Source organism: Oncorhynchus keta, chromosome 29, assembly GCF_023373465.1.
Source record: "Oncorhynchus keta strain PuntledgeMale-10-30-2019 chromosome 29, Oket_V2, whole genome shotgun sequence".
NCBI classification, from domain to species: domain Eukaryota; kingdom Metazoa; phylum Chordata; class Actinopteri; order Salmoniformes; family Salmonidae; genus Oncorhynchus; species Oncorhynchus keta.
The window spans coordinates 25,328,138-25,354,976 of record NC_068449.1 but is presented as its reverse complement, the minus strand read 5'-3'; the positions used below and the strand labels follow the sequence as shown (position 1 = coordinate 25,354,976).

At 46.5% G+C, this 26,839-nt stretch overlaps 1 protein-coding gene across 37 annotated transcripts in view; it reads right to left on the bottom strand.

The window, feature by feature from the left end:
- syne2b (spectrin repeat containing, nuclear envelope 2b) overlaps window positions 1–26,839 on the bottom strand; it is a 142,215-nt gene that overhangs the window by 97,098 nt on the left and 18,278 nt on the right. For 18 of the 37 annotated variants that reach the window (XR_008086242.1, XM_052486289.1, XM_052486301.1 and 15 more), the window contains 43 exons: window positions 26,681–26,773; window positions 26,328–26,530; window positions 25,903–26,102; window positions 25,452–25,552; window positions 25,015–25,104; window positions 23,936–24,013; window positions 23,420–23,533; window positions 23,071–23,208; window positions 22,662–22,826; window positions 22,441–22,553; window positions 22,181–22,349; window positions 21,952–22,048; window positions 21,575–21,774; window positions 21,237–21,401; window positions 20,983–21,120; window positions 20,783–20,884; window positions 20,378–20,554; window positions 19,943–20,101; window positions 16,759–19,842; window positions 16,535–16,669; window positions 15,997–16,122; window positions 15,313–15,509; window positions 14,159–14,240; window positions 13,958–14,073; window positions 13,611–13,734; window positions 13,200–13,514; window positions 12,402–12,997; window positions 12,140–12,298; window positions 11,851–12,001; window positions 11,549–11,707; window positions 11,271–11,438; window positions 11,023–11,124; window positions 10,636–10,830; window positions 10,180–10,387; window positions 9,431–9,543; window positions 8,960–9,162; window positions 8,623–8,730; window positions 8,247–8,517; window positions 7,833–8,162; window positions 7,313–7,642; window positions 4,476–4,805; window positions 1,612–1,941; window positions 1,094–1,423 (listed from right to left, as the gene is read on the bottom strand). Coding sequence is in view for 36 of the 37 variants with exons in the window: in XM_052486289.1 (XP_052342249.1) it covers window positions 1,094–1,423; window positions 1,612–1,941; window positions 4,476–4,805; window positions 7,313–7,642; window positions 7,833–8,162; window positions 8,247–8,517; window positions 8,623–8,730; window positions 8,960–9,162; window positions 9,431–9,543; window positions 10,180–10,387; window positions 10,636–10,830; window positions 11,023–11,124; window positions 11,271–11,438; window positions 11,549–11,707; window positions 11,851–12,001; window positions 12,140–12,298; window positions 12,402–12,997; window positions 13,200–13,514; window positions 13,611–13,734; window positions 13,958–14,073; window positions 14,159–14,240; window positions 15,313–15,509; window positions 15,997–16,122; window positions 16,535–16,669; window positions 16,759–19,842; window positions 19,943–20,101; window positions 20,378–20,554; window positions 20,783–20,884; window positions 20,983–21,120; window positions 21,237–21,401; window positions 21,575–21,774; window positions 21,952–22,048; window positions 22,181–22,349; window positions 22,441–22,553; window positions 22,662–22,826; window positions 23,071–23,208; window positions 23,420–23,533; window positions 23,936–24,013; window positions 25,015–25,104; window positions 25,452–25,552; window positions 25,903–26,102; window positions 26,328–26,530; window positions 26,681–26,773 (10,764 nt within the window). In the remaining variant the exon portion in view is untranslated. The remainder of the gene's footprint in view (window positions 1–1,093; window positions 1,424–1,611; window positions 1,942–4,475; window positions 4,806–7,312; window positions 7,643–7,832; window positions 8,163–8,246; window positions 8,518–8,622; window positions 8,731–8,959; window positions 9,163–9,430; window positions 9,544–10,179; window positions 10,388–10,635; window positions 10,831–11,022; window positions 11,125–11,270; window positions 11,439–11,548; window positions 11,708–11,850; window positions 12,002–12,139; window positions 12,299–12,401; window positions 12,998–13,199; window positions 13,515–13,610; window positions 13,735–13,957; window positions 14,074–14,158; window positions 14,241–15,312; window positions 15,510–15,996; window positions 16,123–16,534; window positions 16,670–16,758; window positions 19,843–19,942; window positions 20,102–20,377; window positions 20,555–20,782; window positions 20,885–20,982; window positions 21,121–21,236; window positions 21,402–21,574; window positions 21,775–21,951; window positions 22,049–22,180; window positions 22,350–22,440; window positions 22,554–22,661; window positions 22,827–23,070; window positions 23,209–23,419; window positions 23,534–23,935; window positions 24,014–25,014; window positions 25,105–25,451; window positions 25,553–25,902; window positions 26,103–26,327; window positions 26,531–26,680; window positions 26,774–26,839) is intronic. The other 19 variants (XM_052486310.1, XM_052486318.1, XM_052486324.1 and 16 more) reach the window with 15 other exon arrangements.

Sequence of the window (26,839 nt, the reverse complement as noted above, 5' to 3'; positions counted from 1 at the left end):
AAACATCATGCATTGGGGCTGTTTTTCTGCAAAGGGACCAGGACGACTGATCCGTGTAAAGGAAAGAATGGATGGGGCCATGTATAGTGAGATTTTGAGTGAAAACCTCCTTCCATCAGCAAGGGCATTGAAGATGAAACGTGGCTGGGTCTTTCAGCATGACAATGATCCCAAACATACCGCCCGGGCAACGAAGGAGTGGCTTCGTAAGAAGCATTTCAAGTTCCTGGAGTGGCCTAGCCAGTCTCCAGATCTCAACCCCATAGAAAATCTTTGAAGGGAGTTGAAAGTCTGTGTTGCCCATCAACAGCCCCAAAACATTACTGCTCTAGAGGAGATCTGCATGGAGGAATGGGCCAAAATACCAGCAACAGTGTGTGAAAACCTTGTAAAGAGATATAGAAAACGTTTGACCTCTGTCATTGTCAACAAAGGGTATATAACAAAGTATTGAGATAAACTTTTGTTATTGACCAAATACTTATTTTCCACCATCATTTGCATATAAATTCATAAAAAAATCCTACAATGTGATTTGTCTGGATTTTTTCTCTCATTTTGTCTGTCATAGTTGAAGTGTACCTATGATGAAAATTACAGGCCTCTCTCATCTTTTTACGTGGGAGAACTTGCACAATTGGTGGCTGACTAAATACCTTTTTGCCCCACTGTATGTATGTATGTATGTATGTATGTATGTATGTATGTATGTATGTATGTATGTATGTATGTATGTATGTATGTATGCATGTGTATGTATAATTATTGTTTGGATAACCTTATTTACTATTTTGTATTGATTTTTACTTTTAACATTTTTTTCACTCTTTATTCGATGAGCAAAGCAGAGAACACTGGAAGAAGAATTATCATTGAATTACCACAGTGAATTATTGTAATGCTTGTTAGTGTCAATTAATCCCAGAAGGGATGGGTTGACAATTGGCGATTTGACACGAAAGTAAAATGTAATTTATTCATTCATTCATAACAACCTCAGTCCAAAACTGAGCCTAAGCTCAAGTCCTAGTCTTTGCCCTGCTGTAGCTCAGACCCAAACACTAACCATGTCTACCATTAACTGTAGACTGACCTGTGCAGTTTGTATTCTGTTCTCTGTCTTGGCCTGGCTGCCCAAAGAAAGTAAGCGTTGATGTTGGCCTTTGATCCAGACCCTGGAGTTCTCCTTCTGGGTTTCCAAGTCTCTCAGCTGGCCTTCGATAGCACTCTGCATCTCAGCTTTGGTAAGAATCTCCTCAGCAGTCTGCAGGACTCTCCTCCACTCCTCCTCCATGTCTCTGACTGTCTGCTGAACCTCTCGTCTCCTGCTCTCCTCCAGGCCCTGATGTTCACACAGACTTTGACCTCGTCTCCTCAAGTCCTGCAGCTTAGAGTCTCCCTCAGGTCTGCAGCTCAGGATGGTCTGAAAAGAAACACATTTTTTTTAATAAGTACATTAAGCATGTCTAATTGACTACTGGCCAAAGGCATATCCAAACTGTATCCCAAACCAGGGCCCATGCCATGACTCTTACGTTAACCCTAAACTAACTGGCACTGTTTGTCACCCAGACAGTGTACCATACGTGTCTGTAGCAGCTGGAGACTGACCTGTGCTGTGTGTCTTTGGTCCTCAGTCTTGGCCTGGTTGCCCAGAGAGTGGAGTTGCTGCTGCTGGTCTCTGACCCAGGTCCTGGTACTTTCTGTCTGGGAGTCAAAAACTCTCAGCTGGCCTTCGATAGCACTCTGCATCTCAGCTTTGGTAAGAGTCTCCTCAGCAGTCTGCAGGACTCTCCTCCACTCCTCTTCCATGTCTCTGACTGTCTGCTGAACCTCTCGTCTCCTGCTCTCCTCCAGGTCCTGATGTTCACACAGACTTTGACCTCGTCTCCTCAAGTCCTGCAGCTTAGAGTCTCCCTCAGGTCTGGAACTCAGGACGGCCTGGTAACAGACACAAACACTAGCTTAAGACTAAGGTAGTAAGTATAATAAGCATTATGGACTCAGACTTAGCACAAAAAATACTATCCATAGTGGGAGACTTAGCACAAAAAATACTTTTCATAGGGGGAGCCAAGCCTGGGCAATGGAAATGTCTGACCTTTTTCAACAGTCTGACTGTGAATATCTGTATGAAACCCAAATTAAGGGAGACTTATAAATTACAAAAAAATAACTGTTGAAGCAATATGAAAAAAAAATGGGTGGAGACGATTAATCATGAATCCAAAATGAGAACATTTAGTTTGATTAAGGGTGAATCTGTGTGAGAGATATATGATATATAACCTACCTAAAAGCAAGAGATCGATATGTACACAGGAAAGATCAAGGATGCTTCCTCTGCGTATTGAAACAGATAAGATCAGGGATATTGTCTCTGCGTATTGAAACAGGTAAGATCAGGGATATTGTCTCTGCGTATTGAAACAGGTAAGATCAGGGATATTGTCTCTGCATATTAAAACAGGTAAGATCAGGGATATTGTCTCTGCGTATTGAAACAGGTAAGATCAGGGATATTGTCTCTGCATATTGAAACAGGTAAGATCAGGGATATTGTCTCTGCGTATTGAAACAGGTAAGATCAGGGATATTGTCTCTGCATATTGAAACAGGTAAGATCAGGGATATTGTCTCTGCGTATTGAAACAGGTAAGATCAGGGATATTGTCTCTGCGTATTGAAACAGGTAAGATCAGGGATATTGTCTCTGCGTATTGAAACAGGTAAGATCAGGGATATTGTCTCTACATATTGAAACAGGTAAGATCTGGGATATTGTCTTTGCGTATTGAAACAGGTAAGATCAGGGATATTGGCTCTGCGTATTAAAACAGATAAGATCAGGGATATTGGCTCTGCATATTAAAAGAGATAAGATCAGGGATATTGGCTCTGCGTATTGAAACAGGTAAGATCAGGGATATTGTCTCTACGTAATTGAAACAGGTCGGTATTGTGGTGAAATGGAAGAGGAAAGACTATTCCGCTATTGTGACCTCGAAGAAATAGAGACTGACACTCATTGTATCCTCTATTGCCCTTTCCAACAATGATATACGCTTGCATTTATTCCAGAAAGCACACCAGATACACCAGATATACTCTTTGTTTCTGGCTCAAAACGGCCAGAAACAAAGCCCTTTTCTTTCTTTTTTTTTTGAATTTTACTCCTTTTTCGTGGTATCCAATTGTTGTAGTAGCTTGTGAGAGATATATGATATATATATCTTGTCTCATCGCTACAACTCCCGTACGGGCTCGGGAGAGACGAAGGTTGAAAGTCATGCGTCCTCCGATACACAACCCAACCAAGCCGCACTGCTTCTTAACACAGTGCGCATCCAACCCGGAAGCCAGCCGCACCAATGCGCCGGAGGAAACACCGTGCACCTGGCCACCTTGGCTAGCGCACACTGCGCCCAACCTGCCACAGGAGTCGCTGGTGCGCGATGAGACAAGGACAACCCTACCGACCAAGCCCTCCCTAACCCGGGCGACGCTAGGCAAATTGTGCGTCGCCCCATGGACATCCCGGTCGCGGCCGGTTACGACAGAGCCTGGGCGCGAACCCAGGGACTCTGATGGCACAGCTGGCGCTGCAGTACAGCGCCCTTAACCACTGCGCCACCCGGACTCGTCAGTCTATTCTTGTTCTGAGAAATTAATGCTATTCCATGCGAGAACTTGCCAAGAAACTGTAGATCTGGTACAATGCTGTGTACTACTCCCTTCAAAGAATAGCGCAAACTGGCTCTAACCAGAATAGAAAAAGGAGTGGGAGGCCCCGGTGCACAACTGAGCAAGAGGACAAGCACATTAGAGTGTCTAGTTTGAGAAACAGATGCCTCACGTCCTCAACTGGCAGCTTCATTAAATAGTACCCGCAAAACACCAGCCTCAACATCAACAATGAAGAGGCTACTCCGGGATGCTGGCCTTCTAGGCAGAGTTCCATAAAAAATCTGCCGTTTCCAGCAACAATAACCATTTACAACATTAACAATGTCTACACTGTATTTCTGATCAATTTAATGTTATTTTAATAGACAAAAAATGTGTTTTTCTTACATAAACAAGGACATTTCTAAGTGACCACAAACTTTTGAATGGTAGTGTGTGTATATATGAATGTGTATATATATGTATGTATAATTACAGTTTGGATAACCTTATTTACTATTTTGTATCGATTTTTACTTTTAACATTTTTTTCACTCTTTATTCAATGAGCAAAGCAGAGAACACCGGAAGAAGAATTATCATTGAATTACCACAGTGAATTATTGTAATGCTTGTTAATGTGTCAATTAATCCCAGAAGGGATGGGTTGACAATTGGCGATTTGACACGAAAATAAACATTCATAACAACCTCAGTCCAAAACTGAGCCTAAGCTCAAGTCCTAGGCTTTGCCCTGCTGTAGCCCAGACCCAAACACTAACCATGTCTACCATTAACTGTAGACTGACCTGTGCAGTTTGTATTCTGTTCTCTGTCTTGGCCTGGCTGCCCAAAGAAAGTAAGCGTTGATGTTGGCCTTTGATCCAGACCCTGGAGTTCTCCTTCTGGGTTTCCAAGTCTCTCAGCTGGCCTTCGATAGCACTCTGCATCTCAGCTTTGGTAAGAGTCTCCTCAGCAGTCTGCAGGACTCTCCTCCACTCCTCCTCCATGTCTCTGACTGTCTGCTGAACCTCTCGTCTCCTGCTCTCCTCCAGGTCCTGATGTTCACACAGACTTTGACCTCGTCTCCTCAAGTCCTGCAGCTTAGAGTCTCCCTCAGGTCTGGAACTCAGGACGGCCTGGTAACAGACACAAACACTAGCTTAAGACTAAGGTAGTATAATAAGCATTATGGACTCAGACTTAGCACAAAAAATACTATCCATAGTGGGAGACTTAGCACAAAAAATACTTTTCATAGGGGGAGCCTAGCCTGGGCAATGGAAATGTCTGACCTTTTTCAACAGTCTGACTGTGAATATCTGTATGAAACCCAAATTAAGGGGGACTTAAAAATTACAAAAAAAATAACTGTTGAAGCAATATGAAAAAAAAATGGGTGGAGACGATTAATCATGAATCCAAAATGAGAACATTTAGTTTGATTAAGGGTGAATCTGTGTGAGAGATATATGATATATAACCTACCTAAAAGCAAGAGATCGATATGTACACAGGAAAGATAAAGGATGCTTCCTCTGCGTATTGAAACAGGTAAGATCAGGGATATTGTCTCTGCGTATTGAAACAGGTAAGATCAGGGATATTGTCTCTGCGTATTGAAACAGGTAAGATCAGGGATATTGTCTCTGCATATTGAAACAGGTAAGATCAGGGATATTGTCTCTGCGTATTGAAACAGGTAAGATCAGGGATATTGTCTCTGCGTATTGAAACAGGTAAGATCAGGGATATTGTCTCTGCGTATTGAAACAGGTAAGATCAGGGATATTGTCTCTGCGTATTGAAACAGGTAAGATCAGGGATATTGTCTCTGCGTATTGAAACAGGTAAGATCAGGGATATTGTCTCTGCGTATTGAAACAGGTAAGATCAGGGATATTGTCTCTGCGTATTGAAACAGGTAAGATCAGGGATATTGTCTTTGCGTATTGAAACAGGTAAGATCAGGGATATTGTCTCTACATATTGAAACAGGTAAGATCAGGGATATTGGCTCTGCGTATTGAAACAGATAAGATCAGGGATATTGGCTCTGCGTATTGAAACAGGTAAGATCAGGGATATTGGCTCTGCGTATTGAAACAGGTAAGATCAGGGATATTGGCTCTACGTAATTGAAACAGGTCGGTATTGTGGTGAAATGGAAGAGGAAAGACTATTCCGCTATTGTGACCTCGAAGAAATAGAGACTGACACTCATTGTATCCTCTATTGCCCTTGCTACCAAGATATACGCTTGCATTTATTCCAGAAAGCACACCAGATACACCAGATATACTCTTTGTTTCTGGCTCAAAACGGCCAGAAACAAAGCCCTTTTCTTTCTTTTTTTTTTAAATTTTACCCCTTTTTCGTGGTATCCAATTGTTGTCCAATTGTTGTTGTAGTCTTGTCTCATCGCTACAACTCCCGTACGGGCTCGGGAGAGACGAAGGTTGAAAGTCATGCGTCCTCCGATACACAACCCAACCAAGCCGCACTGCTTCTTAACACAGTGCGCATCCAACCCGGAAGCCAGCCGCACCAATGCGCCGGAGGAAACACCGTGCACCTGGCCACCTTGGCTAGCGCACACTGCGCCCAACCCACCACAGGAGTCGCTGGTGCGCGATGAGACAAGGACAACCCTACCGACCAAGCCCTCCCTAACCCGGGCGACGCTAGGCCAATCGTGCGTCGCCCCACGGACATCCCGGTCGCGGCCGGTTACGACAGAGCCTGGGCGCGAACCTAGGGACTCTGATGTCACAGCTGGCGCTGCATTACAGCGCTCTTAACCACTGCGCCACCCGGACTCGTCAGTCTATTCTTGTTCTGAGAAATTAATGCTATTCCATGCGAGAACTTGCCAAGAAACTGAAGATCTGGTACAATGCTGTGTACTACTCCCTTCAAAGAATAGCGCAAACTGGCACTAACCAGAATAGAAAAAGGAGTGGGAGGCCCCGGTGCACAACTGAGCAAGAGGACAAGTACATTAGAGTGTCTAGTTTGAGAAACAGATGCCTCACGTCCTCAACTGGCAGCTTCATTAAATAGTACCCGCAAAACACCAGCCTCAACATCAACAATGAAGAGGCTACTCCGGGATGCTGGCCTTCTAGGCAGAGTTCCATAAAAAATCTGCCGTTTCCAGCAACAATAACCATTTACAACATTAACAATGTCTACACTGTATTTCTGATCAATTTAATGTTATTTTAATAGACAAAAAATGTGTTTTTCTTACATAAACAAGGACATTTCTAAGTGACCCCAAACTTTTGAATGGTAGTGTGTATATATGAATGTGTATACGTATGTATAATTACAGTTTGGATAACCTTATTTACTATTTTGTATCGATTTTTACTTTTAACATTTTTTTCACTCTTTATTCAATGAGCAATGCAAAGAACGCCGGAAGAAGAATTATCATTGAATTACCACAGTGAATTATTGTAATGCTTGTTAGTGTCAATTAATCCCAGAAGGGATGGGTTGTCAATTGGCGATTTGACACGAAAATAAACATTCATAACAACCTCAGTCCAAAACTGAGCCTAAGCTCAAGTCCTAGGCTTTGCCCTGCTGTAGCCCAGACCCAAACACTAACCATGTCTACCATTAACTGTAGACTGACCTGTGCAGTTTGTATTCTGTTCTCTGTCTTGGCCTGGCTGCCCAAAGAAAGTAAGCGTTGATTTTGGCCTTTGATCCAGACCCTGGAGTTCTCCTTCTGGGTTTCCAAGTCTCTCAGCTGGCCTTCGATAGCACTCTGCATCTCAGCTTTGGTAAGAGTCTCCTCAGCAGTCTGCAGGACTCTCCTCCACTCCTCCTCCATGTCTCTGACTGTCTGCTGAACCTCTCGTCTCCTGCTCTCCTCCAGGCCCTGATGTTCACACAGACTTTGACCTCGTCTCCTCAAGTCCTGCAGCTTAGAGTCTCCCTCAGGTCTGCAGCTCAGGATGGTCTGAAAAGAAACACATATTTTTTTAATAAGTACATTAAGCATGTCTAATTGACTACTGGCCAAAGGCATATCCAAAACTGTATCCCAAACCAGGGCCCATGCCATGACTCTTACGTTAACCCTAAACTAACTGCCACTGTTTGTCACCCAGACAGTGTACCATACGTGTCTGTAGCAGCTGGAGACTGACCTGTGCTGTGTGTCTTTGGTCCTCAGTCTTGGCCTGGTTGCCCAGAGAGTGGAGTTGCTGCTGCTGGTCTCTGACCCAGGTCCTGGTACTCTCTGTCTGGGAGTCAAAAACTCTCAGCTGGCCTTCGATAGCACTCTGCATCTCAGCTTTGGTAAGAGTCTCCTCAGCAGTCTGCAGGACTCTCCTCCACTCCTCCTCCATGTCTCTGACTGTCTGCTGAACCTCTCGTCTCCTGCTCTCCTCCAGGTCCTGATGTTCACACAGACTTTGACATTTTCTCCTCAAGTCCTGCAGCTTAGAGTCTCCCTCAGGTCTCGAACTGAGAATGGCCTGGAGAGTAAAACACATGAACATCTTAAGGGAGTCCTCTTAATATGTTTTAATTAAGTTTTCCATCATCTCCTATTGACATACCTGTGCTGTGTGTATTCTCTCCTCTTTCTGGATCTGGTGATGCTGTCGTTGTTGCTGGTCTCTAATCCAGGTCCTGGTGCTGTCAGTCTGGGTATCAAACCTTCTACTGGTCTCCTCCAGGACTCTCTGGGTCTCGGCCTGCTGCTGCAGTCTGGCCTCCAGGCACCGGTGGCGCTGCAGGAGGTCGTCAGTGTCAGTCAGCAGGCTGTCCCCTCTCAGACCCTGCCTCCGCACCGATGAACACAGCTCACTGAGGGCCTCTACTCTCTCACTGGATCACAGAGAAGACAATGTATCACCACTACATCACACCACCACACCACTACATCACTGCTCTACATTAACCCTCGAGCAAGTCTGCAATAACTCAATTCACCTTTCTGTGTGGAGGTCTTTGAGAAAGTTGTTGACTTGTTCTCCTTCCACTGACTTGTGTTCCCAGGCCTGAAGCCAGTCATAGAAACGCTCATGTTCCTGCTGTAGACTGAGGAACACAAGAAAGACACCATGTTGACTAAAATGATGCATGCGACTGACATGCGACTGACGATGACCCATCGATGGTCAAATGACCGATTGCTTACATCCTCCCTTCAGTATCATTGTGGCGCCACCTAGTAATAACAGTGCTTACAGCAGTGTATAGTAGTAATGATGTATATTAACACTGTTAGGAATAGGAGTGTATAGTATTTAGTGGTAATAGTGATTACCTGTTGAGGGTTCTGAGGACAGTGTCCAGCTGGCTCTGTCTGCCCTGACAGTGGGTTCTGAATGTGGCCAGCTCCTTCTCCTGCTCCCCCAGCCAGCTTTTCAGGTGGGCCAGCTGCTCTGGCGGAACCTGCTCTCTGCCTCTCTCCAGGTGCTCTCTCACCTGACCCAGACGCTTGTCACCATCCTTAGACGCCAGGAAACACTGGAGGAAAAATAAAGAGACATTGTAACTCAGACAGAGCTGATGCTGGGGTTTCAAGCAATGTATCAGTCATGTCAAGAAAGTACTGGGATATTCTAAGTGAAATAGAGGTTCAATAGAGAGAATTCAGTCAATCCCAACCAACACTGTGTTCACCCATGTGATTACAGATCAGAAGATGTGATCAAGAGCAAAACTCATCCTCCCCTTATGTCCATTTACATAGTCAGATGATTCTGTAGGATGTGATATCCAGCCTGCTACTCACAGCCAGTCTTTTCATGGAGGCCTCCACGTCCTGTTTACACACTGGGTTCTCAAAGCACTCGTTCACAGACAACTGTAGGTCCTGGAACCACTCTTCAAACAAATGGCTCTCATCTGAAGAAGGGAAAATGACAAAAGAAGTATTGAAAAAATTAGGGGGAACTGATACCTGACTAAACCAAGTAACCACTGAATGAAACTAGATTTTTTATAAATATTACTAAAAACATATTAAAGGACTTTTGGCCAAGGGATCCATTAATATGTAATACAATATAATATTATTAATCTACAATTGATATTCTTAACCCTGGGCAACATGGGTCTGGGAGGCTCACAGGGATATTGGTATACACAGTACTCTACCGATTATATATATTTTTTAACTCAATACTATTCCTAAATGCACTGTAATGTACGCTTGGAAACACAACATTTTGTATTTGTCTCATGGAAAAATGTGTAGAATTAGAAGATATTAGCTTTAAATCTGCAACAACAACCAAAACCTCTCTGCCCCATGACGCAATGTGTAGAATGGCAGGGAATTTGTTTGAAAACTGCAAAACTTCTCAGATGCCAAGAGGCGGCCCTTTTTAATGTCCTTTCCCCGGGCTCGAGACTTATGCACTGCAGAAGTCATAGTGAAACTATCACAAAAGGGGTCCCCGGGCCCCAAAGAAGTTTGAGAACCCCGGTCTTAAATGAAGTTTAAATGAAAGCAACAACCAATTAACAATAAATCCTTACTTTTGATGACCTTGATGAGGCCCTGTTCTCCCTCCTCCCGTTTCTGGTGGATCATGCATTTGGTGTGTGAGATGTTCTCTCTGAGCCTGGTGCAGTCTATAGACAGGGTCTGTAGCACCTGGGGGCTGGCCACACTGGACATGAGACCCACCTCCTTCAGCACTGACCCTGCCTGCTCCTCCTGGGCCTGTAGCTGCTCACACAGATCCTAAACCGTGACAGAAATCATGTTCAATATCAACACGGGGACCAGTCAGGTTATATTCTGGTCTATGTGGGTAGATATGTTTCGTCTGGATAGGAGTTTGTTTGTGTCATTCAAAATAGTCATCTGAACTATTCATATGAATGATACATTTCACATAGTATAAACAATGACAGGTGAGTTTTGTCATTTAGTTGTCAGATGAGTTTAGTTTAATGAACGTTGTACAGTACGAGGAGGGTGTACGGTACCTGCATCCGGGCCTGGTCTCCTGGCATACTGAGCGTGCCCAGAGAGGACTGGATGTTGTGCAGGGCAGACTGGCACTCTGTCATCTTCTCTGCCAGGTGTCTCTTTACAGCGATCAGCTCCTGGAAGACATCAGTGCTGTCGGAGAATAGCTCGTCCACCTGATCCATCTTCTTCCTCAGCTGGGTCTCCATCACCTGAGGTGAAAGGGGGGGGTCACATGACATGGGGTGTGTTGGGGAGGGTGGGTCAGTTAAGTTGAAAATTATTGCCATTCTAGATGTCAATGCTAAATTTCACCCTTTGAAAATAACATGTATCGTGTTTACAGTAAATACTATGAAATAGAGCTACCTGTATTCTGGAAATAGTTATGCTAGTTAACTCACCTGTAGCTCCAATGGGGCCTCTTGGGTTTGAAGAAGCTCCTGGATCTCAATGGACTTCTTGTGGAAACGCTCAATGTTCTCCTCATGGGCATGGATCTCATCCTGAGGAAAACAGCACAATGTCACTAAAACAGATAGACTGCTGTAGAAGACTAATGACTTCAAACAAGCATTACTGAACCAGACAAGTATTTAAGTGGTGATGATATAGGATGGTTGTTTGTGATAGGGATTGTCTTGTGTCTTACCCTTATGGTCAGGATCTCCTGTTCGTTCTGGAAGGGGTGGCTCTCTGCAAACAGGGCAAGTTTGGCCCCCGCCCAGCCATCCACCTCTCCCCCTAACATCAGCTGCTTGTCCCACAGCTCCAGCCCCATGCGCAGGTTATCTAAGCATGAGTCTGTCTTCTCTGTCACCTGGGTCACCCAAAAACACACAGTGTCAATCTGTGAAGTGTGTGGGCATGCGTGCAATGTTTGGTGTGGTATAGTTCAGTGTAATATAATGTATTGTTTTTTGCTCTTACATCCAGCCACTGGTCCACCAGTCCATCAGCCTCGGCCTCAAATGGAGTCTCATTACAGTCAGGGATCTTCTTCAGATGGGACTGCAGCTGTCTGCACACCCCCCTGATATCCTCCATGCCTGTCCCCAAGCCACTCAGATCCTGCTTTATACCATGGACCTGGGGAAACACATATTATAATATAACAGACTGTTAAGGCTGAAAATGAATCTAAGGTAGTGGGCTGCCATCTAGTGCTACGTACTGTATATACAGGGGCAACTTCTCTCTGACAGAGGTGTATGTACAGTAAGTAGTGTTACCTTAGCTATAAGCCTCTGCAGGTTCTCCTTGCCCATGTAGGAGGCCTGCTCACTGATGGTCTGCTCCGCCTTCTGCATGGTGGTGCTTAAGTAACTGCGACAGCTCTGGAACATCTTTAGTAGTTCCAACAGGATGTTGCACTGTTCCTGTCTGCAAAGGGAGCAAAAATTGGGATATATGTCAATATTATTGAACATGTATGATTGTCAGTTTGCTTTATTCACAGATCTGTATACTCTATCCCTCTGATAGTAGACACATATTTATCCCTCTATTCTTCCTGCCCACCTGTCAGCCACAGCGCTCTGGGTGTCCTCCCACTGGGTCTTCAGCTCCTCCAGGGGGTTGCCTTCTCCCTCCTGGCCCTGAGAGTGGGCCTCCTGGAGTCTCTGGAGCTCAGAGCGCTGGGAGTTCAGTTGGCCCTCCAGGTCAGACAGGACACGCAGCCTGAAAAAATAAATAAAGAGGAAATATGGAATAAGTCTCTGACTTTAAAAAAATTAATAATGACCACTCAAAGGTCCACCATCTCACAAACACAAATACGAACCTCTGCTGCACAGCAGGCATGGTTGGCTCCTTTAGTCCGTGCCTCTCTGCTGCCTCCTGCACCTTCCTCAGCTCCGCCAGCAGAGTCCTCCTCCTCAGGCCCAGGCCCTTCATCTCCTGCTCCCTCTGGACACTGTGCTGCTGGCTGACCAGACCGCAGTCAGCCTCCTCAAGCCGCAGCACCAAGGCAGACACCATGTCCAGGCAGGAGGCTGGGGCACCGTCCCGAGTCACAGACAGCCTGGCCCCCTGGAGTAGCAAGTCTAGCTGGGGGGCCTTGTCCCCCAGACTGTCCACACTCTGTCTGATCAGGGCCAGCTTGGAGCGGCAGTCCTGCAATACCCACGCATCACTGCAGGGGGCACCCTGTACTCCAGAGATGTCCTGCTCTACGGTGCGCAGGGACATGAGGAAGCGGTCCAGGGCCCTGGCGGCCGCCTCGCTCTTACGGACTTGCTGTCTCAGCTTGTCTAGACTGGTTCTGTGGGTCTTGACCACACGGGTCAAGGGAGAGCGATCACTGGGATCCAGCTCACTGGAATCAGAGTCAAAACTAGACAGCTGGTCCAGCTCTCTCTGAATGCTCTCATCCAGGTCCTGTTGAGAAAAGAGAGAGAGACTATAAAGATAATGTACTGAAAGTTGGAGTTTGTGATTATCATTGGGATATAGTATACATTATATTACAATTTATTTAAATAAGGATCCAGTTATTATCTTTAAATTACACCAATCACTCAACTCAAATCCTAATATTAACTGGGTATTTCTTTCCTTAAAGGTAAGCCGTATTGTGTACCTTGATGTCCGTCAGGATGTTGGTGTTGGCCAGTGTAAATGCGTTGATGTCCTTGGGCTCTCTGATGAAGCAGTCGAGGCGTTCGGAGAAGTCAACAACGTGGTGCTCTGTGGAGTCTACCTGTCTCAGAGCTGCCCCCAGAGAGCTGCCTCTCCTACGCAGAGCTGACTGCTGGCCTCTCCACTGCTTCACCAGCTCAGCTTGGTCGTGCTCCACACTCACACCACCATCACCCCTCTCCCCACTGTACTGGGAGCTCTGAGAACACTGGTGGCCAAACTCAGGCCACAGAGACTCTGTGTCCTGGCACAATGTCTGGATGAAAGAAATATAATCACTCCTAGAAAAAGACAAAAACCTTCAAACTAAAAAGGCCCGTGGAACTAAGAGGTCCAGTAATATGCAGTGTACCTGTATCTCCTGTAGACGTGTGTGCAGGTCTTTGAGAGAGACTGAGTCAGCTGCCAGGTCTCTCTGGGAATTCTGCTCGATCTTGGCGAGTTGAGCCTGAACAGACTTCTTAGTAATGTCATATCTGAGGGAGAAATTAGTCAGCATGATGAAGAAACTGATCCATTGAGATTTATTGTGATATTTCCAGTGTTGGTTAGTGCCATCAACATAGCCTAAGTTCCAGACTGTTTTGGAATTAAAAAATAAATGATCATTGCCTTGTTTGGTAATTCAACAACAACAGAGTTAATTAAGGCAAGAATAGACATGCACCCAGCCTTACACTCACCAAGCCGCAAGCCTACCTTTCTAATGCCTCCTTTTTGGCAGGATCCTCCTCTATGACTGCCTGCTTGTCAATCTCCTTCTCGTCAATCACCCTCTTCTCAACAACCACTGTCTTCACAACTACTTGTGAAACCTACAAAAGAGAAATGATCAGATACATTATTTCTTAAATCAGTGCATGTGTCTTTATCATAGGTACTATAGGTACCAGGTCCTACCTCAGTTGGGCCTGGAGGTTTGTCACTCTGCACTGTAGATTCCCTCTGTGGGGTCAGATCTTTCCCCAGGTCAAGAGGAATTCTATTGGACATTTTTTGAAAAAACAATCCAGTCATGTATTACAATTGCAATTGTCAGTCATACATTTTGAAGCTAATGTCTTGTTCACAGACCCGGCCCTGGTCGTTCTGCCACCCTAGGCAGACCAAACAAATTGCCGCCTTCCTCCCCTGCAAAACTAGAATAGTGTAGCCTACACTGTGTGGCCCGAATGGAATTTTATGACTGTTCATCCATGTGGTAGGCCTACCGTTTGTAAAACAACCAGATGCATTGGCTTTATTGGTCCTGATTACTGTGACTAATCATTTAGGCTATTTAAGCTCTGCATCAGCTACCCAACTCTATTTTCAAATAGAATCCATGTGTTTACACATTGGGAAATGGAAAAGTAGTTTCTTTTTAACTATGATGCATCTCGTAAAATGTACAACCTTGAAATCACTAATCATAATGACAATTTAGCCCAGGGGTGAATCTCCCAGACAGTATTTGCGAGTAGATTGTCTATTCTCTATTGTCCATTTTATTTTAACCTGTCCTGTTTTAGGATATATTGTTTGTTAACATCTTCAAATCGAAAAGCTTTTTTTTTTTGATTGGGCGCTAGGTTAGGTTATTTGATCGTAGAAATGTCCATGATGTGAAAAGTGTGACATTGTCATAAATGTGTTCTCCAGCCTGTAGGCTACAGACAACGCCACAAACTCTTTCTACCATAGTCTATAAGCTAAATAATTTATGTTTTTGACGGAACGTTGGTTGAGTGCCACAGCAGTGCGTCTCTCCAACAACACCCTGCAGAGGAGTATGGGGCTTGGACAAGCTAAATATTTTCCTTCCATCGCCTTTGACAGAGTGGGCACTGCTTATCACAGGGTAGCATCAGTGCTCAACTAAATAGCCCATATGTCACTGGGTGAGAGAAATTGTCATTGTTTTTGGGCAGGATTATGTTAGGTGTTATGTGTTGTTGGAGGTGCGTCTTGGTCAATTTAGCTATGAAAATGCTGCCCTCATCAATCTGCCGCCCCAGGCGGCTGCCTAATCCTGTCTAATGGGCCTAATCATGTCTCTCTCCTCTGTGTCTCACCCTGGTGTGTCGGGGGGCGGTGTATCCCTGTCCCCACTGAACTGACGCTGGATGGCAGCCAGTCTTTTCTCACACTCCCTGAGCTGAGCCTGGGCCAGACGGTGGGCATCCTCGGGGCTCAGGGTGTCACACAGCTCCTTCAGAGCCTCCAGGTGCTGCCCAGCCTGGGCTAGGCTGCCCTCTGCAGAGAAACATGCCTGGAGAGCAAGAGAGTCATCAGTCTACAGGTGTCTGATGTACGGCCACTGTCGACCCAACAGGTGTCAACAACCCACAGGTGATTGTAAACAACCCACAACTCCCAGATGAGTATCATTTTTGAAGTTATTGCCTACTACATAACTGTCTCTTGCATCTCCCGAGACCAGAATCCTAACTCAACAAAGGGGAGAGGAGAGCTACTTGTGGAACCAGAAAGATGTAATTCAGTCAAATCGGGTTAAAAGTCAGCACCTTCAAAATGTCAAATCAACCCATGAGTTGAAATTATATGAAAGTATATGAAATTCTCTGATCTAGCATCAGGAAGCAGATATTGCTTAGTTACCATTTATAGAACTTCAATAGATGAATAGAGAGCAGAAGGCCCCCCAAAAATGTGCATGCAGTTTTGACACCCGTTCTTTCATGCACCTGTACACCAGAGCATGCAATGGGGTTAGTGTTAGGTTAGAGTTATTTTACCTTCGCTTTGGATGCTAATTTTGAGTTAACGTGCATCTCACACTGCAAGGCAGCTGTGTTAAAGTATTTTCTCTTAATTTCAAATCGTAAATGCTGCAAAAACGCCGCTGTCTCAGCTCTCACAGCCTAGATGACAAAAACCAAAAGCATACACAAACTTAATCTGATGACATACAGCAGAATGCTTGTTAGGAATTTCATTGCTCATACGAATAACAAAAACAGAGTGGAGTAAATTCAAAAAGATTCAGAACAGATTTTCATCCAAGTGAATATCACACAGACATGCAGAATGAATTCAATATAATTAGGGACAAGGTGGTCATACACACAGAATGATATGCTTTTGCTATCTGCAAAACAAATTCATACAGTCTCTACATCCTAAAATACACACACAGACAGACAGACAGACAGACAGACAGACAGACAGACAGACAGACAGACAGACAGACAGACAGACAGACAGACAGACAGACAGACAGACAGACAGACAGACAGACAGACAGACAGACAGACAGACAGACAGACACCCTACCTCCCATTGGGTCCTGACAGACTGTGTGAAGAACTCCATATCTCTGAGCTGAGGCATGGTGCAGAAGGCCTCCATACCCTCTGCTGCCCTCAGGAACACTTTCAACAGCTCAGGGTCCAGGGTCCTCAGGGTCTCCTGGTTGAGGGAACACAAACACAATTAGACTGGGTAATAACGGAGCTTTAGAACAACTATAAACCAAAAAAAGTATTCAAATTCCTTACCTCCTTAACTGAAACTTGTTCGATAGATATGTGTTTGTCTTTGAAGACATTAATGGCAGCCAGGATGTGCTCCTGCAAGCAGTGCTTGGCCTCCTCAAACTGGTTCCTGGCCAGGGCCTGAGCTTTGGCATAGGCCTCGGTGTAAGCCTGGGGTGGGGCCTGGGCCAGAGCTGGGGGTTTCATCTGGAGCTCTGGGGAATCTGGTGGTGACTGGGGAAGGAGATGAGGCTCGAAAAGGACCTGGGGCTGGGTCTTAGGCTGGAGCTGGAGCTGAAGCTTGACCTGGGGAAGAGGCTGGATATTGGGCTGGGGAGGTGGCTGGTGTTTGGTCTGGGGCTGGATACTGGGCTGGGGTGGTGGCTCTGGTTGGGGCTGGGGCATGGGCTGGATCATGGGCTGGGGCTGAGTCTGAGGCTTGGTCTGGGGCTGTGAGTGGGGTTGAGGCTGGATATGGGTCTGGAGCTTGGGCTCCATCTGGATCTGGGGCTCAGGCTGTGGCTGAGGGGGGGGTTGAGGCTGAAGCTTGGGCTGGATCTGGGGCTGAGAATGAGGTTGAGAGTGGGGCTGAGGCTGAAGTTTGAGCTGGGTCTGGATCTGGGACTGAGAATGAGTCTGAGAGAGGGGCTGAGGCTGCAAATGGGTTGTTGGTTGAATTTGGGTCTGGGGAGGTGGCTGAGGCTGGAAATATGGCTGGGGTTGAATTTGAGGCTGGTGATGGGGATGGGGATGGGGCTGGGCCCATAGCTGCTGTTGGAACTGGCCTTGCTGGGCCTTAACATTGGTAAGGTTGTAAGCTCTTACCTGAGGCTGCTGTTGAACATGGCTTTGGAGCTGTATTTGGGCTTGAGGTTGGCCATAAGGCTGGCCATAAAGATATGCCTGGGGGGCTTGCTCTGGCCTGATTGGGGCCCATTGCTGTGGTGGAGCTTGACCTAGTGGGCAAGCCTGAGGAAGAGGGTGACGTTGGACCATGATGGGCTGAGGATAGGCTTGTGGCCGTGGTTCAGGTCTGACTGGGGTTACCTGGGGATGACTCTTTGGCTGAGGGTAAATTGGGCTGAAGGGTCTGACTGGGGCCCATTGTTGGGGTTGAGCCTGAGCAGAGGAATAAGGATGAGGATGAAGTTGGACCTGGGGGTGAGACTGAGCTTGAGGGTAAGGCTGGGCCTGGGGGTGAAGCTGGGCCTGTAGGTGAAGCTGGGCCTGAGGTTGAGTCTGGACATGAGATTGAGGCTGGGCCTGGGGATGAGGATGAACTTGAAGGTGAGGCTGAGCCTGGGGATGCGACTGGACTTGAGGATGAGGCTGGGCCTCAGGCTGGACTTGAGGATAAGCCTGAGCCTGGGGGTGAGGCTGGACATGAGGTTGAGAATGGGCCCGGGGTTGAGGCTGAACTTGAGGGTGAGGCTGAACTTGAGGGTGAGGCTGGGCCTGGAGTTGAGGCTGAACTTGAGGGTGAGGCTGAACTTGAGGTTGAGGCTGGGCCTGGAGTTGTGGGTGAGCCTGGGGGTGAGACTGGGCCTGTGCATGCAGGCCCAGCCGGTGCGTCTCAGTGAGTGTTTGTGGCAGCCTGACTGGGGCCCATGCTTGGGGATGTGGTTGGGCCTGAGCTTGAGACTGTGGATGCATCAGTTGATGAACCTGTGGCTGTGGTTTCTGGACCTGTGGCTGAGGTTTCTGGACCTGTGGCTGGGGTTTCTCTTGAGTCATCCGGGATTGAGAAATGGCCTGCATCTGTGATTGTGAGTAGATCACAGGTTGTGATTGTGAGTAGGTCACAGGTTGAGATTGAGTTATGGGCTGGGGTTCAGTGTGAGTCATGGTTTGGGATGGAGCATGGATAATAGTCTTGGGTTGCTGTTTGGCTTGGGCCGTTGGTTTAGGTTGAGTGTGGCTCTTGGTCTTTGCTTGGGGTTGGGTCAGAGATTGGGCAGGAGGCTGGCCATAAAGATATGCCTGGGGGACTTGCTGTGGCCCTGCTTGGGGTAGAGCTTGAGCACTAGCCATGGCCTGTGATTGAGAAGGAAACATAGTCCTGGATTGTGCCTGAGGCTGGGGCCTGGGTGTTCCTGCAGGCTGTGGAACTACCTGGACAGGGACTTGAGACATGATTGGTTTCTCTGGCTGTTGTTGAGCCTGTGTTTGATTAGAAGCCTGGGCAGGAGCTTGGGATGGAGCCTGGGCTGGAGCTTGGGATGGAGCCTGGGCTGGAGCTTGGGATGGAGCCTGGGCTGGAGCTTGGGATGGAGCCTGGGCTGGAGCTTGGGATGGAGCCTGGGCAGGAGCTTGGGATGGAGCCTGGGCCGGAGCCTGATCCTGATCCTTGACCTTCTTCTGGAGCCAGGGTCGGTTCTTCATGGCCTGAGGTTGCTTCTTCCAGTTCAGCATCTCTTCCTTGGTTAGAGGCTGCTTCTGTGTCTTTTCCGGTTGCTGAGATGGAGTCTGTTTCTGGGCTTGTGCTGATTGTTGGGCCTGTTTCTGGCTTTGAACCTGCTGCTGAGCAGATATTTGTTGTTGAGGTAGAACCTGTTGTTGAAATAGTACTTGCTGAGAGAGTACTTGTTGCTGAGAGAGTACTTGTTGCTGAGAGAGTACTTGTTGCTGAGAGAGTACTTGTTGCTGAGAGAGTACTTGTTGCTGAGTTGGACGCTGTTGTTGAGATGGTGGCTGTTGCTGCACTAGTGGTTGTTTCTGGGTTACCTGTGGCTGTGGCTCTGGAGGTGACTGTGCTCGGCCCTTTGACTGAGTAATAGCTTGTGCATAGGAATACAGGAGAGGAGGACTGGGACTTGCCTTCTTCTCTCTGTATTCCTGGACTATAATCTGTGGTATTGGTGGGTGTTGGGCCTGAGCTTGTGGTTTAGTAGGGGAAGGCTGGGACTGGGGCTGTGGTTTCACATCAGGCTGAGATGCTAATTGAGCAACGGCCTGAGTTGCATGCCTGGCAAGAGAGAGTGATTGAGGCTGTTTGGGTTGAGTCCCCTCTTCAGGCTGGATGAAGATCTTGGGTGGGTTCTGGTCTTCTGTGGGGCTTTGGCTTCTGTCTCTTCTGGCTCCCAGAGAGCTCAGCATCCCAACTGCCTCCTGTAATTAAATCAAAGATAGCTTTGTCAATCACAATTTCTCTCAAGGTCAATAAAGGAAAAAGGAAAGTGATAAGAGATGAGAGAGAGGGAATACTGGCCTGTGACTGAGCCACGGCAGCTCTGACTCTGTCCTGCATGGCGGAGACAAGGAGGTACTGGAGGGGAGAGTTCTTCTGTCCTGTCATCACCATCACCTGCAGATCCTGCTCCTCAGTCACCACCTGACCCTCCAGCTGCAGCCCACGAGAGATCAGCGCCTGGAGAGAACAGCAAACACTATAAGCACTTGTAAATTACAAAAGTAAATGACAATATTCATAAACAAGGTAATACTCTGATCTTCACCCAGCACATAACTATCAATGCTTGTCGAGCCCCTGTGTTGAACATGCTTACTTACCTTGCTTCTACATTCCTAACCAGGCTAGCTAACTATTTGAGTAAAGCTACTGCTGTTTACCTTATTCCTTTGGCACTTATATGATGTTTTCCTTAGTCTAGTATGTTACTATTGGCCCCTGTCTAAGTCTTACCCTGGCGCGGGGGTCCTGGCACCGTGTAGCCCTGCGTTCTCCTGCCTTCAGGATCTGGTAGAGGTCCCGGGCCTCTGTCTCCCAGTGCAGGAGCTCTGCCAGGCGGCAGTCCAGACCAGACACACTGTGCTGCAGCTCCACACACACCTGCTCAGCCTCAACCAGCGTCTGCATCACCTACAGACACACACACACACACACACACACACACACACAGAAACAAACAGCATACACATTCATTACCGCAAACAAAAATCTCACGTAATTTGCTCAGATGCTCGATTGTGTTTATGTAGTCTGTCCACACGATATTAAGAACCCACAGACCAGAAACAGGACCGTAGGCATAAAAAAAGGTTATTATCATATTTAAAGTAAATATACGAAGGAAGTCATCATCCTCACCTCAGGTAAAGCCAGCTTCAGTTTCTGTAGAGTCTCAGCTGAGCATTCTGAGGAGGGGGAGAGGGCATCCATATCTACTTCCTTTATCTTCCTCATCATGAACTGAACAAGGTAAAAAGAGACAGCACCATTAAAATGCATTGTGTTGTGGAAGAAAATGTATACCAAAGGATTGTAATAATGTTGTAATAACAGTGTACCTGTAGTTTCTTCGTGTAGGTCCTCAGGGGCCCAGACATGGCCTCTACAGGTTCCTTCAGGATCTGGGTGGCCTCTCTGAAGAGGGCCTGGAGGTCTTGGGGTCTGGCTGCAGCTCCGCTGGGCACAGCTACAACAGCCTTGGGGCAAAATAACAGCTTTTTTTGAACTGAACATAATTTTCACCGAAATTGAACAAGAGAGCATAACAACATTGCATTCTCACTTTGTAATGGAAGTGTTATCTCTGACTTACAAATTGTGTTATCTTGATAAAGTCCGCCCAATGCAGGTTGAGCTTGCAGAGGTCATCTGCCAGAGCTCGGCTGGTCATGGGGTCAGTCAGCTGGACCAGGAAGTTCCCTACCTCATTCAGATGGGCCTGGCGGGAACTCCACTCTGACATACTCTCAGATGTTACCTATGCAACATACAAACACCTCATCATCATTATTGCAAAATAATAATTTTGAACACTTTGTTCTTTAGGAACACATGTGGGGAAGTAATGGCAATAGGTTTGTTAAGAGCAGGCATGGTATACCCCTGCATTGTGGACAAGGTTGCAGATTAATGGAGGGTTTCTGTCTGTACCTCTGGCCTCTGTGCGAGCGTTTGGGAGGCTGAGGCCTGCTCCAGCCAAGCCTGCAGGGAGCTGTAACAGTCACAGTAGGAGTCCCAGGCAGACAGCACACGGCCCATAGTGCTCTTCACTGTAGACACTCCCTCCAGAGCCACAGCACCCTCCTCCTCCAACTCCTTCACTTGGCACATTATGTATTTGGAGTCTGCAGCTGGGGGAACAGCCAGGAAAACCTCTCTTAGATCAACCAATCAATTAACCATCAATAAATCAATTTGCGAAGAACATTAGAAAGACTGGTACACACAGTTCTTTCTTTGGCGATGTATTTTGGACCAGAACGTATTGAATCAGAACACATTACCACACACACACGCAGTCTTCTTACCTAGGGCAGATTTGCTAGTATATTTGCTTGCAACAAGCTTCAATTTAAGGAGAGCCCCCTCCAGCAAGGATGGTAGGTCCTGTTTAACCACTAACTCCTGTGAGAAAACAAATGTAGAGATTAGTCAATGACTTCATATAGGCCGGCTATAACTCATACTATTTTGAATCCAGTTTGCCTCTTGTCTACAGAAAGTCGTCAAACTCTGTCATTAAACTGGATTACTCACATGCCAGTCCTGCAGCAGCACACGCACAGCCTCCTGGGATATGTAGGGTCTCTTCCAGACACGGAGCTTGCTGCTGATCTGGCTCAGCAGGTCCAGCACTGTGTGCCGGTGCTCCTGGTACTCCAGTTTGATCCCATGGTACTTGGCAGTGACTCTTACACTGGTGAACCTGAGGAGGAGGTAGAGAGAGGTGGGTTGTTGGAGGCTCTCTCGGACATTCACGCTACAGTTATGGGAAAAACAGGTAGACAAGTGCACACCTTCTCTTCATCTCTTCCAGTTTGTCAGTAGGCACCAGGATGGCTCCATATTCATCCATATTCTGGAACTTCTGAAAGTTCTTAAGTTGTTGGGGCATCTCGTCCAGGGATGTCTATAAAAAATATACATTTTGATTGAAAGGACTAATGTTACAGGTTGGTTAAGAGGAAATTCACTTTTTTTAGTGATGCATGTTGATTGACAGATTGTGAGATATTACCTTGAGCAGATCCAGTTTCTCCCTGGCCTCCTCGGCGGCGCGGGCGTGGTCCTGAGGGTCCCCCTCCTCCTCAGCCAGCGCCCCCTCAGCCCTAAGCAGCCAGCGGCCCACCATGTCCAGGGAAGCAGGCAGACTAAGGTCCAGCTCTGTCTTATACTCACGCAGCTGGGCGGGAACAATCACATAGAAATGTAACCAAGCAAACAGATGAAAAAAACATACTCAGACACACACACACGAAACAATATATTTGTGTACACTGGAAAAGCATAAATAGATGATTACTGCGAAACCACATCAACACGGAATATCATGCTTTATCAGTACACCAAGATAACTATATTATATTGCAGGACATCATGTGATTTGACTTAGTGTGTAAGATAACCAGTGTGAGGAGTGAGCAGACCTTCTCGGCGAGGGCGTCCCAAGCCCCCCTGAGGTTCCTCTGTTCCTCACTCAGCTGGGGGGTGCGCTTCATGGCTGTCAGGAGAGGCATCACGGGGCGACGCTGTTCGTTAAAGGACACCACAAAGGTTTGGAACACCTGGGAGACACACAAACACATAGACACACACACAGACACATGCACGCAAACAGGAAAAGCTCTCAGATAGTGCTGTGAGGTTAACACTATTTAAGTATCAGACTTGAATAGAATGCAAATGTATCCCCCTAAACTATATAAAAGATAGACAGTCCTTGACTCCATTTTTAATCCAACTAGCAGCCTCCACATACTGTACAGTACTACATACATGGTATCTCTCTGCATAGCTCTCGCCTTCTGTGGAGTCCCAGCCTTCCAGTAACTCCTGATAGGCCTGCAACAGCCAGCAGGTCACTTCCTGGGTCTTCTGATTGGTTGTGGTCTTGAGTCACAGCAAAAAGACGAATGAGTTATCAGACAAATTATGAACCAAAATAAAGCACTAACCCTACCCATAACCTAACGTTAAACTTTCAAAACACCCTTTCCACTCTATGTAGCCTGAAGATTACATTTCAAAGAACCTCTTCACATGGGAAGTGAAGTATTAGTGGGTAAGGTGGAGTAAGGTGGAGCTCAACTCTAGTATGTAAAGTTCTCTCCCTCTCGCATGAGTTGATGATTTTAAGATGTGAAACAGGCAGGGGTGAAATGAAACAGCTGATTTTCGATCGTTGTTTAGAAGATTATGGGAGAGGGAAGCCTTGAGGGAAGCCTTGAGGGAAGCCTTGAGGGAAGCCTTGGGACCAGGCAGAGGAGAGGAGAGGAGATGAACAGGGTTTACCGCAGCAGCAGCAGCTCTGGAGGGTTCCGGTTCTTGACAAGGAGCTGATCTCATAAGTAGGGGTTGGAGCAGGCGAGCCTGACCAGAGAATTGACAGATAGACAGTGAATGGGGGCTAGGTACTTCAGGCTTCAGGGAAGATTCTAGATAACATGACAAACTCTAATGCTCTCTCTTCCAATCCTCTCATATCTCAGAAAAGGATCCCTCAAAACAAACCCCTATAAAAAGAAATAAGGCACATCATGGTGAATTGGGCTTCAAGGGATCTGAAAGTTCACCACATGGTCTCTCAGATGACTTCTGAACTATCCTATACATCCAGATCACTAGAACTATGCTGAACCTCCAACCTCAGGCCGTCCTGAAACACAGCAGGAAATATGAGCTGAACAGTGGGCCTGATCTGGCATGAGTCCCCTGAGAAATGAAATGAGATACCCTGGTCTCAGTGGAAATAATTACTGCCACTCTGATTTTTAAGGTGGGGAACAGCAACACACCCTCCTGTAGCTCAGGGCTGGCAGCAACTGAACATGGAAAACAGGGTGAACTGGTTGTAAAACAACCTAATTTTCCCTCTGACTTTAATCACTCTGACATTTCGAGGTAATCTTGGCTTTGAGTGATTAAATTGTTTTCAAAAGGAAGACAGTATTCTATACAGCTCTGTTGGTATGCCTGGAATAGGTGTCATGTGTTTGTTTGTACTGCAGGTATGTTGCCATTGTGGACAGCATTGTGTTTGATTGATATTTTATATTGAGTAATGTATAGGGTATCCGTTGTTGGTGCTAAAGTATAGGTGTACAGTTGTCCCTGAGGTACTACAAACCTGAGGCCGCTGACATCACAAAAATGTAGTACAAGAGACATTACTTCTGTTTCAAAACATACTAGTTACTGAGAAAACTGTTTTTTAAGTCATTTTTAAACTTCAAACCAAAGTAGAACTCCGTAGCAGTGGGGGAGGTGCTGATTGGGAATTAATTTCAGATCTCTTACATGATGTAGCATGTTTCTCAGAAGTCTGAGAGGTTAAATAAATAGTGCTGTAGGCAAAGTGAGGGATAGGCTACCTGGCGCAGAGGGGAGGCAGCGATGGCAGGAGTGAAGTGAGTGGGCAGGTTGACAGGAGAGAGGCTTTTAGGAGGAGTCATATAGTACATCTGAATAGATACAACAGAGAGTGAAGAATAGAAAAGGTGAGGTAGAAGAAACAGAATTCAAGTGAGAAGAATTTAGATTATGCTGAAGAGTCACAACAAGGAGCCACAGTACACAGTGAACCTGAGGAAAGCCTAAACAAAAGTGGAGCAGATAGGACGTGGTTCTACATCGGCATTGCTTGCTGTTTGGGGTTTTAGGCTGTGTTTCTGTACTTTGTGACATCTGCTGATGTAAAAAGGGCTTTATAAATACATTTGATTTGATTAGCTAGGAGCAGTGTGACCAAAAATAATTTCAAATAAAAGGCCATTAAAAGAGAGTGAGTAGATGACAGTGTGGTACAAACCTGCATGTCATCCTCTGTCACAGGCATGTCTCTGGAGTACTGGAGGAACTGGGACACGTAGGTCATGATGGACTTCTCATCTGGGTCTCTCACATCGACATCTACACCAAGAAAAGTTCCTTGAGAAATTAACACTTTTGGCCAAAGCAGCTGAGACAAACAGTATAAAGTGGCTTTCCAAAGCCTTGTTTATACCTGGTGCCTACCTCGGAGGCACCAGCTAATCTGATCACAATGTGGACACAGTGGACGTATAAGAGACACATTTCAATACAATGTGTAGACTTGACAAACCTTGATACATGAAACATGAAACTCACATGTTAGCAAGGTAGTGTAAATGAGGCTTAAAAAGCACAACAACAGAGTACATATCTGATTTAACCAGGGAACTGAGCTAGACGTCAGATGTCACACCTCCCCCCAGGTTATGTGAACACCACCCACACACCATCGGGCTCCAGTAGTCTGGGGATGCGCAGCTCGCGCTCGGCAGTGCGGAAGGCCTCCTCCAGGTTCTGCCGGTTAGTTCTGGTTCTGGCCTTGGACAGGTCCACCAGGTCAGGTCTCAGGGCATACAGGATGGACAAGAAGAGCACACCGCTCCGCCAACTGGCCTTGAAGTCCTTCACATTCAGAGTACAGCCAGCCCTATGGAGGGTGCCACATTATATTATAATGGCAATAATGGCAACAGACAGAACACCCTTTCACCAGTGGATGTCAATGTGTGCGATATTGTGTAGAGGCATTAGGTCTCATCAGGAACCAAAACAATAACATCTTGAGATTCATTTGGACAGTGAATATGAGAGGTGTGAGGGCTTAAACAACGAAGGGCCTAAACAGAGGGCCTAAACAGGGAAGGGGGCTCACTTGTGGCACTGTTCCCTGACCCAGAGCAGCAGAGCTTTCTTGGCAGAGACGCGGAAACGCTGGTGTAGGGGGGAGCCCCTGGGGGGCACGGGGCTGTTGCTAGTAGAGCGGGCCGACAGGGTGGAGCGAGAGTCCAGGCTGGCCAGTGACTCCAGAGAGGACTGACGGGAGCTGAACGACAGGCTGCTGGCCAGCTCCTCAATCTGCAGGGAGAGAATTTTAGTAAAGTAGCCCAGCCGGGAACAATAGACAAAAACTGCAATGTATTACCGTGGACATGTAGCTCCCGCATACATTTTCTCATAAAAGCAAGTACCTAAGAGTGATTACAGCCGATTCTGACTGAGACTCACATGATACTGCATAATGATTGTCCAGATCAAGCCTAGGATGATGGATGGTTTGCCGTCGATGATGTCGGGAATGTTAATGTTGACCAGTTTGATCTGTGTGAGGAGGACAGCTACAACATTATCAGCGGTTAAACACAAATGGCTTTGCAACTCACATGA